Source organism: Plasmodium relictum (assembly GCF_900005765.1).
Source record: "Plasmodium relictum strain SGS1 genome assembly, chromosome: 7".
NCBI lineage: Eukaryota > Apicomplexa > Aconoidasida > Haemosporida > Plasmodiidae > Plasmodium > Plasmodium relictum.
In genome coordinates this window covers 1,058,249-1,072,124 of record NC_041685.1, presented here as the reverse complement: position 1 = coordinate 1,072,124, position 13,876 = coordinate 1,058,249, and the positions used below count along the sequence as shown (strand labels likewise).

The 13,876-nt window shown below is 16.5% G+C and overlaps 3 protein-coding genes across 3 annotated transcripts, besides 1 other annotated feature; all 3 read left to right on the top strand.

Moving 5' to 3' along the window:
* Positions 1-173: 173 nt before the first annotated feature.
* Positions 174-2,555, top strand: PRELSG_0728800 (elongation factor Tu, putative; the record flags this gene model as incomplete). Its single annotated transcript, XM_028675995.1, has 1 exon — positions 174-2,555. One exon carries the CDS (start codon positions 174-176, stop codon positions 2,553-2,555), a length of 2,382 nt encoding a protein of 793 aa, XP_028532529.1.
* Positions 2,556-3,462: 907 nt separating this feature from the next.
* On the top strand, positions 3,463-4,186 carry IscU2 (NifU-like protein, putative; the record flags this gene model as incomplete). Its single annotated transcript, XM_028675994.1, has 2 exons — positions 3,463-3,886; positions 4,038-4,186. The coding sequence occupies 2 exons, from the start codon at positions 3,463-3,465 to the stop codon at positions 4,184-4,186; spliced, it is 573 nt and encodes a 190-aa protein (XP_028532528.1).
* Positions 4,187-6,357: 2,171 nt separating this feature from the next.
* On the top strand, positions 6,358-7,722 carry PRELSG_0728600 (conserved Plasmodium protein, unknown function; the record flags this gene model as incomplete). The annotated part of the gene is made up of 1 exon (XM_028675993.1): positions 6,358-7,722. The coding sequence occupies one exon, from the start codon at positions 6,358-6,360 to the stop codon at positions 7,720-7,722; it is 1,365 nt and encodes a 454-aa protein (XP_028532527.1).
* Positions 7,723-10,478: 2,756 nt separating this feature from the next.
* Positions 10,479-11,579: a sequence feature.
* Positions 11,580-13,876: the final 2,297 nt, after the last annotated feature.

Sequence of the window (13,876 nt, the reverse complement as noted above, 5' to 3'; positions counted from 1 at the left end):
TTTTTTTTATTAATTTTTTTTTTTATATTTGTTTTCTTTTTTTTTCTATTGCTTTTGGAATGAAAGTATGAATAATGAAAATGTGATAGAAATAAGTTTCATTAAAATTAATACAATAAAACGTGTGATTAAATTAAAATAAAAATATATATATATGTGTAATTAAATTTAAAATGAGCAATAAAAAGAGATCTAAAAATTTAGTTTATGATGATTATGAAGATGATTTTGAAGATTATGACAACTATGATGAACAATATTACTCAGAATTTGAAATTGAAAAAAATGTAAACTCTTTAAAAATAAAACATAATAATAATTCTAAAAAAAATATAATAAAGAAAGCAGAAAAGATAGAAAATGTAAATAAAAAAAATGAAGAACTTAATTTAACTTTGAAAAATAGTAAAGAGAACAAGTATATAATGCTGAATACATTAAATATCCTTGTATTAGGACATATTGATGCCGGTAAATCTACATTAATAGGAGCATTGTTATATAATTTGAATTACGTAAGTGAACAAACAATAAAAAAATATGAAAAGGTTAAAGAAAGCTGCAAATACACTTTTATATTAGATGAAGAAGATGATGAAAGAGAAAGAAATATAACTCTTTTTAATAAAAGAAAAGAATTTTTTATATATTATACGAAAAATGACATAAAACAAGCATATGGCATTTTACTAAACAATGAGCATAATGATAAAAACATTAATCACAATAAAAAGAATGTGGAAAATTTAAAAAAGGACGAAAATAAAAATATTTACATTAATAAAGGTATATTCGAAGATTTCTATAAAAAAAAAAAAATACATAATGATATTATTTGCTTTAGGAAAATTAACATTTTTGATACACCAGGGCACAATGAATTAGTAAATAACTTATACTCCTGGAGCTTTTTTGCAGATTGTGCAATACTACTAGTTGATGCAAATAATATTTATAATAAAAAAAACGATGAAACATATAAAGATATTTCTATATTAAAATCAGTAGGAATTTCTAATGTTATCATAGTAGTAAATAAATTAGATTTATTTGATTATGATATAAAAGTTTTTGAAGATATATGTAATACAATAAAATCCTTTTTTGAATGCAAACAAAATGACGGTATATTTGAATTTCTTTTTAATAATAACTTTTATGTACATATAAAATGCTTGGAAAATTACAGTACCCTATTTGAAAGAAATTTAATATTTGTACCTGTTTCAGCGTACAAAAATAAAAATATAGTAAAATTTGAAAAAAGTGACAAACCACTATTCAATTGTAATTTTAGCTTATATGATGAAATAAAATATATGAATATAAAAAAAGATTTATTTTTGCTTAAAGTATGTGAAGAAATTTTACATGAGAAAAAGCAAAATTTAAGTTCTTATTATAATTTTATTAAAAATAATAATCTGTTTGCAAATAATGTTTTTTATAATTTTGATAAAAGTTGCCAATTAAATCCAGCTAAAAAAGCTATAAATAAAGATAATACATTTATAGGTGTTATTCAAGACTTTACAGAATCAAATAATTTGATAAAAGCAAATATTAAAATATTAAGTGGAATTTTAAAGACTCAAAACGATTATACTATACTACCACTTAAAGAAAAAACTACTATAAAAAAAATTGAAAAGAGTTGCTTTTACAAATACGTAAATATTGATGACTTATCCTATTATTTAACAAGAACAAAAGATTTTGATTTGCTCAAAAAATTTTTATTGGAATTACCTGATTCTGCCATTTCAGATAAAATAAAAAATCAAAATTTAAATGAAAATATTAAAAATTTTGATAGCGCATGTAACATAAAAGAAAATAATTTTACAAATTCTATACAAATGATATCAAAACTTGCAAACGTTTGCTCATTTAATGAAAATATTACTATAACTAACGATATTATAGAAAATGTTGTTCTTAAAATTAGTGAAAACAAAATAATTAATGGTTCCGTTCTAGTAAATGATGGAACAAAAAATAATTACAACAAAAATAATGAAAAATATACGTTATATAATATAGATAATATTTTTGTTTCTAACAAAGTGGTAGTGTTAATAAAAATGAATGAAATACAAATTCCAGTAATAATAGGTCGACAATACCTTCTTTATTCTTTAAATTTTTCACATAGTGTAACAATTAAAAATATATATTGTGTTTATAAAAATAAAAAATTCCCTTTCAATTCTAATGATTTATTAAATAATAAATTAAATAACTCTAACCAAAATTTAACAGAAATTAGTGAATCAGAAAATTATAAAAAAAAAAATAATATATTATATGAAAAAGTTGAAAATAAAAAGTATCTACGAAGCTATGATGTCGGTATTATAGAAATAGAAATTAATAATAATTCATTAATGTGCGCTCAAAAATTCAGAAATGACTTAAATTATTTTATTTCTTTTTATAATTATTTTTTTAATATCTATGATTTTCTTTCTTTTACTATTTCTCCTTTATCGCGCTTTATTTTATCTGAATCAAATCAAATTGTTGCTAGTGGTTTAATATTAGGTGGAGAATGAATATTTAACATCTTTATAAACATAAAATTACAAGTTTCATTATAGGTTATTAGGTTTCCATTATTTCCCTTCTTTGCGTCGTCATAACACTGCATTAATTTTTATTGATATATTAAAAAAAAAAATTAAAATTAAAATTTTAAGAAATTGAATCAAAATGTATTTAAAATATACACAAAAAAATAACTTATGTAATTTAAAAAACATTAACTATTATATATGCATGACTTAAATTCACTTTTTTTTTTTTTTTTTTGTCGAAATAGTATATAAAAAAATCAAATTTGTATATTTAAGGAAAAGAAAATAAAAATAAATATATTAAGTTATTTCGAAGTTTTTCTTTTATTTTTAATAATTTAATAAATTTTTCATTTTTAAATTCCTTTCAATACCTCAATTTATTTTTAATACATTACATAAAAAATTTTAATAGAATTTTATTCATATAAATTTTTTTTATATAAACTTTTTTTTGTATTTTTTTTTTCATATCAATATATTTTACCTTTTTAGGTACTTTATTTTCTATTTTTAATTCTTTTATCCTTTCACCAATCATTTTTTTCCATTCATTTGAAGTCAATTCAATTTGGCTTGGCTTATAAGGAAACATTACAGCTCTTTAATGAAAAAAAAAATTTTTGTATAAAAAAAAATAATAATGTTTATTTAAAAATATATTAAAATATTTTATCGAAAAAATCTTTGAGCTCTCATCAATTTTTATATTCACACTATTAAACTACAAATTTTAAAAACTTAATTATTTCTGTGTAAATTATAATTTTTTAACATTAAAATTTTTATATTTTAAATTTGCAAATAAAAAAAAAAAAAAAATTTTCGTTAACCTTACAAGACCTCTAATTATTGATAAATTTTCATTTGGGGGTTCTACTAAATCATGATTCATTTTAAAAATATATCTAATAAGCGATTATGCTTCAAATGGAAAATAAAATTCAACATTTATAAAAAAAAAAGTGTGCATTTCTCAAATTATGCAAAAATACTAAATAAATATCCTTCAAACAAAATAATAAGCCCTGTATTTTTTTCCACTTCAAAAAATTCAGATTACATTAATCATATCAATGAAATAAACAATTTCATTGAATTGTTTCAAAAAAACTCTGAGAGTGCTTCATCTAATATTGAAAATATCACTTCTATATTGCAAAAAATAAAAAATGAGAAAAAGTATAAAGAAAATGAAGATATCATAGAAATAATCAGCAGCATAAAATTACTAATAGAGAAAAGAGTTCGTCCAATAATTTTAAATGACGGTGGTGATATAAAATTTATATGTTTTGATATTGACAGTGGTAATATTATATAATTTTTATTTTTTTTTTATATATTTGTGATAAAATCTTTATTTCTTTTTTTTCTATATTTTTATGGTTTACATTAATATATGAACTATTTGATTTTTCATCTAAAAACGTTTAAAAATGTGGCATCTTTTTTATTTAGGCATAGTTTATGTACAGTTAGAAGGAGCCTGTGTTACATGTTCACAAAGTGAAATGACTCTACAGTACATGATAAAAAATATGCTAACATATTACATATCTGAAATTAAGGAAATTAAAAATGTGTCAAAAAATGGTGTTATTCTTTAATGTAAACAAAATATTACTTTTTGTTAAAATATGAGGTATTTTATAAGTTTTTAAAGAAAATTATTTTACTATAAGTTATTATTTATATAACAGAAATATTTTAATTTTAAATAAATTATACTATAAAGCATACATTTTTGTAAAAATGAAAATAATATAATAAAATAATATTTCCTATTTACTAATTTTTAAATTCATAAAAATGTCTGAATACAATTATCCTTAAGAAAATAATATTTTTTATTGTTTCAATTAATATTACTATCTCCTTTTTTAGGAAGACATGTAATATATTTCATTTATCTATAAAAGATAAAAAAATGAATATTTTTATTTTCCAAATATAGAATTTACATTAGTTCAATAACAATTTTATATTGAATTACAATCAAAAAAATAGAATATTAACCATACTGCATATTTACATGTAATATTTCACTTTTTATTTTTATTAATATAGTGATACTTTAAAATTAAAATATGATTGTATATATTAAAGAATTTAACTAATCATAACATAAATAATCAAAATATAATTATTACAACGAGCAATTATTTGTTTATTATAAGAATTTTATCTTTTTTCTAAATGTTTTTTTTTGCATCTTTTTTTTTATATATAAAAAAAAAAAAATTGATCTATAATACCCACATAATTTAAGATTTTATTAAGAATTATTAATAAAAATTAACATCTTACTTTCATTATAAGACTTAATGAAAAATTAAATTAAATACTTCAAATAAAAAAAGAAAAAAAAGTTTATATTTAGCATGCATATATCTAATAGAAAGAATAAAACGAAGAAAAATTTCCAAGCTTTTTTCAGATATTTTTTTTAAATAATATTCTTATATTTCCTATTTATTTTTTATAGAATGTTTTCTTTGAAGCTATAAGAAATGAATTATAACATATATAATTTGTCTTCAAACATATATTTATATAAAGAATTGAAAGCAAAGGCAAAAATTATATAACTGTAGGCTATAAGCTGAGTATAGTGTAATAATAGAATACGTTTAAAAAAAAAAATAGTGTGTAACATATTATTTTCCTTTTTTTATTTTGTAAATATAAAAAAAAATTATCTATAAAATGTGTGTGCATATATCATTTTTTTTTTAATTATTAAATATTTCATATCTTTCTTAAAAACAAATTATATAATCTTATTAACTACACAAAAACACTTAATACTTCTTGGGGAACTCTTTAAATATTCATTTTTTCTTTTAAATATAATGTTAAAATGACTCTTTTCCGAAAAAAGGAAAAACACATATGAAAAATCATAAAGATATTATCAAAAAATTTTATTTATATTTAATTGTTTTTTTTTGCATTCTTAACTATATTGCAAAAAGTTAATCTTAAATTACACTATGCAATTTTTATTTTTTTGTGTTTTTCTACTGTAGGAACATATTGTCTTAAGCTCTTCATACTTCATTAACTTCTTAACTTTATTAAATACATATGCATAATTTAATAAAATTTTTTTCTGTTACAGAAAGTGAACACAAACCAAAAGTTTCATGATAAATATATATACATGTTTAAGTGATTAAGATTTTGGGTATTTCATAAACCTTTGTATATTTTATTATTCATTCTTCATTTTTGAATATGTACAAGCATGAATTTTAAAACATTTAACTTATGTTTTATGATATATAGACAGTATTTCAAAAAAATGTTTTTAATGAAACTAAAATAAAAATTTATTAATGTTTTATAATATTTTTATCTTCCTATGTGTTTTCGATATGTCAAAAACAAAAAAATAATTACAAAATTATATAATCTTAATTTCTTTATGATATATATTTACATAAAGAGAAGCAGTTTTTTATGCTTTTATACTCTTTTTAAATACGTTTAATAAAATTCAAACTAAAATTTAATAAATTTGTTTTTAATAATACTACCAAATTAAACTTTAAGGTAACAATAAAATATATATAACTTCAAAAAATTATATTTTTTAATTAGTAGGAAGTATAATTTAGATCTAAAAGAGTTTCAATTTTTTAATTTTTAATTAATAAATATTAATGTATTATATATGAGCAATAAAAAATACATATTTTATTTTAGCTCTGAATTAAATTTAGTGAGCTAATATTATTTTATTTAAGTTAGGCATCAAAATATAGATTTAAGTACAATGGAGAATAATCAAAAAAGTATGACAAATGAAGATTTATTAAATAGAGAAAACAACGTAAAATCATTAGACGAATCCGAAGAATATAAACATAATTTAAAAAATGAATTAAATTCTAGCTCAGAATTTGAATTTAATTTCAAGAAACACATTATAGACAATTTTGAGGAAAAAAACAGAGGATTATTCAAACTTTCTTTGGGAAATAGGGTAGATTCTAAATCAAATCTCATTAACGAAAATATAATATATAACACATATATCAAAAAATATTCGAAAAATGACAATATAAGTAATGACATAGTACAATCTGAATTTTTAGTAGAAGATAAAAAAGAAGTTCATGAGAACAAAAATGAAATAATAACTAAGCTAAAAAAAGAAATAAATTTATTAACGAACAAACTTGAAGAAAAATCAGATAAAATAGAAAATGTACAAAAAGATAACTTCCAATTAGAGCAGATATATAAGAATAAATATTATACGGATATTAAAAAAGAAAAAAGAAAAGTAGTTGATATTCGCTCTAAAAATTATGAATTGATAAGAAAACTTAATTATTACAGTGCATCTTTTCACCAATTAAAACAAAAAATTAGATGTCTGCTTAAGAACATCCTTGCTCTTACTCAACACATTGATGCAAATGAAAATTTTAAATTTTTGTTGAAGAACATGAAGGATATTTCTGTTATATTAGAGTCTAATAAATATAAAACTTCCGAAGAAAATAAGTATAAACTGAAAGAAAAAAGTGAAAGATTAAAGATTCATAGTTTGAAAAATATAAAAAATGAGAATAAAAAGAAAGAAAAAAATAATTCTATGAAAAAATCATATCATAACATAAATTCATTGTATAGTAACCGTAAATTTACTTCAAATTGCAAATGCACAACTGAAAAAAAAAAAAAATTAGAAAATATATTCATTAATAAAGAAAATGATATTTTAAGGAATAATTCATTTTTAATCTGCTGTAAAAAAACACATAACCGAAAAAAAAGTCCATATAATTACCCAATAGAAAAAAAATACTCATTTAAGCATTACTATAATCTAAGAAAAATTAGTAGTATAAATTCAAAAAAAAAAAATAATCTAATAAATTTGTCAGTACATATGAAAAAAATACCTCCTGAAAATTCTGATAATATATTGAACTTGTTCAGAGAAACAAGAAAAATTAATCATTTACTAAGAAATTCTGTATATATAGAAAACTATAAGAAAACTAATTCTCAAAAAAGAAATATAAATAATGCAAGTTATGAAAAATGTGGTATTAAACGAAATGAAACTAGAAAATATACAATACAAAATAAAAATAATTATTCTATAAAAAAAGAGAGAATAATTTAGCATCAAAAGATATACAAAATAAAAGTTCTATAGACAAAAAAAAGTATCAAAATATTAAGAATATAGAAACTGTCATTTATCTACAGTAAAACCCTAAAAACAGAAAATTACTGGAAAACTAAAAAATGTTAAATTTGACCATGATTCAGAAAACTACATAATTAAAACTACGATTTTAAAAAATAATTAACTATACATTAAATTTTATATATAATAAAAATGAATAAACATATGTTGCAATTCTAAAAAAATGATGATCCTTAACTGTTCATCAAAAAATTTAATTTTATGTCTATAGTTACGAAAGAAAAAAAGATATTTAGGTTTAAGTCATTTTGATTATTCATTAACTATTTAAAACTAAAAAAAAGGTGTGATATTTACTATAAATGTACTAAACATTTCACTGAAATAAAAGTTCAATATATGGTAGACATTTTTCAAAATATTAAGAATATATATATTTTTTGTTATTTTTTGTGATCATAGTCTTTTTTTTAATAATTTATATATGCCAGTATAATAGAATAATTATTAATTCATTAACAAACATACAATAAATCAATTATATATCAGTTTCATTATTTATTTTACATTTTATTATTTTTGATAATTCAAAAATATGTCAAAATTGTACATAACAAAATTTTTTATTTTTTTTATGTTTCAAAAATGATTATAATTATTACTACTATTATTTTAGAAGAAAATATAGTAATAAAATATTACTTTACGCATGTAGAAATTACAAAAATACATATTTTTCCTTTAAAAAATAAGGAAATATTTAAAAAAAAAATATACGCAATGTATAAATATATTGCTTATGAACCATTTTCTGACTTTAAAAAATAAAAAATGAAATTACTGTTTTGCATCCTATTAAGTACGAAAAATTATAATCTTATTTTAAAATATTCTTTATGACAGTATAGTATATATTTTAATTATTGTGAAAAGGAGTCATTTATAAATATATAAATGATTTTTTTTTGCTTTTATAAATTTAATGTCATAAAAAAAAATAATATTATAAATACTTCTATTATAAAAAGATATTATTATATAAAGTTTTGTTTAATATTTATAGTATAAATGAATTTTTACGTAACATTTTAGGAATTACGTTTTATAAAAATTAACTTTTTTCCTGATAAATTCAACGATCTAATAAAATAAGTTCTGAAAATATATTTACTCATTAGAACAAAGATTTTCCATTGCTTATTTTTAGATTCTATTTTTTTCTTGATATATTTTTGTTCATTTATATTTTATGTTATTTTTTTATAATTTTTAATATTATTATTTTCTATATAATTATAAAAAAAAAAATTTATACATTATAATCATTACTAGAAAAAAATTCGTTTTTTTTTGTCAGCATTTATAAATAATAGCATTCAAAAATATACTTTTATTGTCTTTTTTTCTCAAGAAGTTATTTAACTTTTACTGGGATTTAAGTTTGCACGTAATTTATATTTTTTTTAATGGGTTTTATATAAGTCACAGGAACTTTTTAAGGTATGTTGTTTTATGGATTTTATTAAAATGCACGTGCAAAATAAATCTTATAATGAACATGTTTCTGACTTCTTTATCTATTATTAAAAGTTATAGCTTTGTGCATTGTAACTGTAATTTTAGAAGCCTATAAATTATTTTTACCTCATTTAAAGTTATATTAAGAAAAGTAGTAATATTTGTTAAAGCATATGTTTCTCCATATACTTGTTCTAAGCTGTGGAAAATAATCTCCTTCATGTACATATAATGAAAAATTAGATTTTTATTGCCACTTTTAAGAAATTTACTATTATTTTGTTGTTTCAATATTACGCATAAAAATATTTAATGATAAAAAGAAATATGTAATTTGAAGGGTTAATCTATTTTATATCTTAAAAATTTATACACTATTTTTATAGATAATTTTTTTGTATATTCATACCAAAAATTTTATATATTAACATAAAATAGAATAATAGAAAAAAAAATAAATGTAAAATTGTATAATTAATTTTAAACCAACGTTTTTTAAATAACTAAATGGAATAATCATTGATTTTTTATTTAATTATAATATTATAAAAACATTATAAATGAAATTTTGTGCATTCTATAATAAAAATTTTTATACCTATTTTCTTATAATGGGAAAAAAAGTATAAAAAAATTATATTTATGTTTTAGAAAAAGAAATATTAAATCAATTTGATATTTTAATTATTTTCATGGAAAATTCAATATATATTATTTATAATACATTAAATAGTAAAAAAAAAAAGAATACATAAAAGTAAAAATAGTAAGAAAACTTTATTATATATGTACATTCATTTAAAAAGAAAATAATAAAATAAATAATTATTAATTTTTTAATTTTATTTTAAATATAATGACATTTAATGTATATTTTATATTATTTTATAAAAACAACTCATGATAAATATATTTAGAAAGATAAAAATAGATAAAATAATAAATTTTAAATAAAATTATTAAAAAAAAAATAATATTATAAAAAAAATTAAATGAAAAAGCATCATTTTAAAATAATATTTAAAAAAAATTAAATAAATAAATATAAAATTACATTATTTAAATTAAATATAAAAAATAAATTATAAAATTATTTAATTAAAATAAAAAAAATTAATAATAAAATAATCCATATTAAACATATTTAAACATATCAATTTAAAATAAAAAATAAATATAAAAATATATACATAAATAAAATAAATAATAATTTAATAAATTTTTATTATTTAAAAAAATAATTTTATTTATCCTTCTTAAGCCTTATAACTTGTATAATATTCTTAGTAATTATTTGTTATATTATTTACCATATTATCAAGAATATATAATAATAAATAAATTAATATTAAAAATAAAAATATATTAAGTTAAAAGATAATAATATAATAATTAATTAAAAAGATAATACACATTAGTTAATTAATCAATAATAATATTAATATAAATAATTATTTAAACTAGTTTTATTTTATATATATATATAAAAAAATTGTTTTAACTAAAAATTGACTTATTAAAATTAAAGAAATAAAATTATAAAAAATATATATATATAATAATTTTCTTTTTATTAATTTAAAAATTAATATGGGTAATTATAATATTCTAAAAATATAATAATAAAATTAATTAAAAATTTTAATAACTGAATAAATAAATATATTAAAAATAAGAAAATATTAACTAATTTAATTTACTTTTAAAAGAATATATAAATAATCAAATTATTAATTATCAATATTATGTAATAATTAAATTAATAAATTAAAATAAAACAACTAAATCAATTAATTAAAATAAATAAATAAAACAACTAAATAAAATAAATAAATAAATAAATTAGTTAATTAAAATAAATAAATAAAACAACTAAATAAAATAAATAAATAAAATAATTAAATAAATTAGTTAATTAAAATAATTAATTTAAACAATTAAATAAAACAATTAAACAAAATAATTAAATAAAATAATTAATTAAAAACAACTAAATATAAAATAATTAAATAAAATTAATTAAAATAATTAAACAAAATAATTAAATAAATTAGTTAATTGAAATAATTAAATAAAATAATTAAATAAAACGATTAATTCAAATAATTAAATAAAATTAATTGAAACAATAAAATAAAATAATTAAATAAATTAGTTAATTAAAATAATTAATAAAATTAATAAATATATATAATTTAATTAAACTATTTATTAAAATAATGAATATATTATAGAATAATTAGATTAATGTTTTGTTAAAATAAACATATTTTATAATAATAAATTAATTTACTTATTTTAAAATAATAAATATATAATAATTAAATTAATTGATTTATTAAAATAATAAAAAAAATATTATAATAATTAAATAAAATTTTATTTTTAAAAATAAAAACTATAACAATTAAACTATCATTTATGTAATAACAAAATGTAGTAGTTTATTAATATATATATATATTTAATACTTAATGTCAAATTAATTAATTAGTTAAAAACATGATATAATATAATATAATACAATATAATATAATATAATATAATATAATATAATAAAAGTATATAATGAATTTATTTATTTATTTAAAATTAAAAAATATATAATTATTTTAATTAAATACAAATTAAAAATACTCATAAATAAATTAATAAAAAAAGGAACAATTTTATAATAAATTTTATTATTTAACAAAATAATATGTGAGTTAAATAATTACTTTAAAATAATAAGATATGTGTAATAGTCAAAATGTTAAATAATTTAAATAAATAAAAAATATTTATATATAATAGGTATTTATTATTATTTTTTTTTAATTAATTTAGAAATAAAAATTATATTTTTTTTTTTGTAATTTTTAATTAGATTAATTATTATTTTATTATTTTTATTTTATTAATTGGTTACATGTTTTTATTTCTTATATATATATTATTTAATTTGTGCTTATTTTTTATTTCAAATTATAATTAATTTATTTTAATGGTTTATATATTTTGTCTTTTTATTTTTCTATTTTTTATAATAAATTATGTTTAATTTAATTATTTTTATAATATTTACGAATTTTTTTTATTTTAATTTGAAACTTATTAAATACTTGATATTTTTATAATATTATATAAATATATATAACTTAATGTGTTCTGCAGTACAACATTGCAAAATTTTTGTTTTACATTTTTATAACAATAATATAATTTTTCTCGTTTAAAAAATGAGATACTAATGCATTTTTTATTACGATTTTAATATTAATTTCCTTTTAACGAATTTATTTTATAGTATTATTAATATTTTATTTAAAAGAATATATTTAATTTTATAAGTTACATTAATATAATAAAAAGACATTTTTTTTTTTTACATAAAAAAATATTATGAAAAAGATATAATTAATTGAAACATAGAATTAATATATTTCTTATTAGTCTATATATGGTTCTTTTTTCTGAAATTTTATACCTGCCTTCTATTATTATATTTCATTTTTTTACTTTATCTAAATTGCTTTTGTATTTCCATGTTTCAGTTTAATACTTTTTATTGTCAAAAGTAAAATGGATTTATTAAAATATACTTTATAAATTTTATTCAAGAATAATCATCATATTTTTAAGGCAAAATATAAGTGGTTCTTTCAACAAATGTTAACTTTATTACAATAATTTATATTTTACATTATTTCTGAAACCTTTTTGTATTCACAAATAAAGTACACCTTAATAAAATTTTAATCCAAAATATGTGCATTTAGATCATTTATAGTTTTTATTTCTGTCAACTTTAAAAATACATTTTTACGTTAATTTTATACCCTTTTAATGAATTTGTCAACTTTTTTTTCTAATAGAAATTTAAATACTTTCGATATATTCATAAATAAAAAAAAAATACTTCAGAAAATATTTTTATATTTATCTAAGCCGATAAGCAAAGTTTTTGTTAAAACACCGAATATGACTAAATAAAATGTTTTCCATAAAATTCATACTATTATATCTTAAACAATGAAACCCTTTTTTTAAAGGATTGAAATGCAAACAAAATTTATTGATCTTCATTGTTTATATCAAAAATGGAATGAATAGTATACATTAGGTATAAACTTATTAAAATACATATTGTTTAAATATTTTCAATATAATTCGCTAGTAAAAATTTTGTTTTTAAATGAAACATTTCTAAAATGTAATCGTTACGATGTATTTTGAAATCTTTCATAAACATTAGTAATTGTTGTGTACTATTTATTTATCTATAAAAAATTCTGTAATAATAAAGAATAGATCCAATTTAAGTTTTTTTATATGTACTAGATATAGTAATCTAAATTAAGAAATCAATTCACACATTTAAACAAAAATGTAGAACTGCTTACACATTGATATAGAATTTTCTTAAGAATTAAAATAATATGTTTTAATATTTTTTCCTTTCATACTAAGTCGTGAACAAAGACAATATTTATATATGAGAAATAATTTTTTTTCTTATAAGCATGGTATTATACAAATTATTTATGTATATGTACCATTACTTCTATTATTATTCAACAATTTAACGTTATATTATACTAAATATTTTACTTTAAAGAGTTATCTA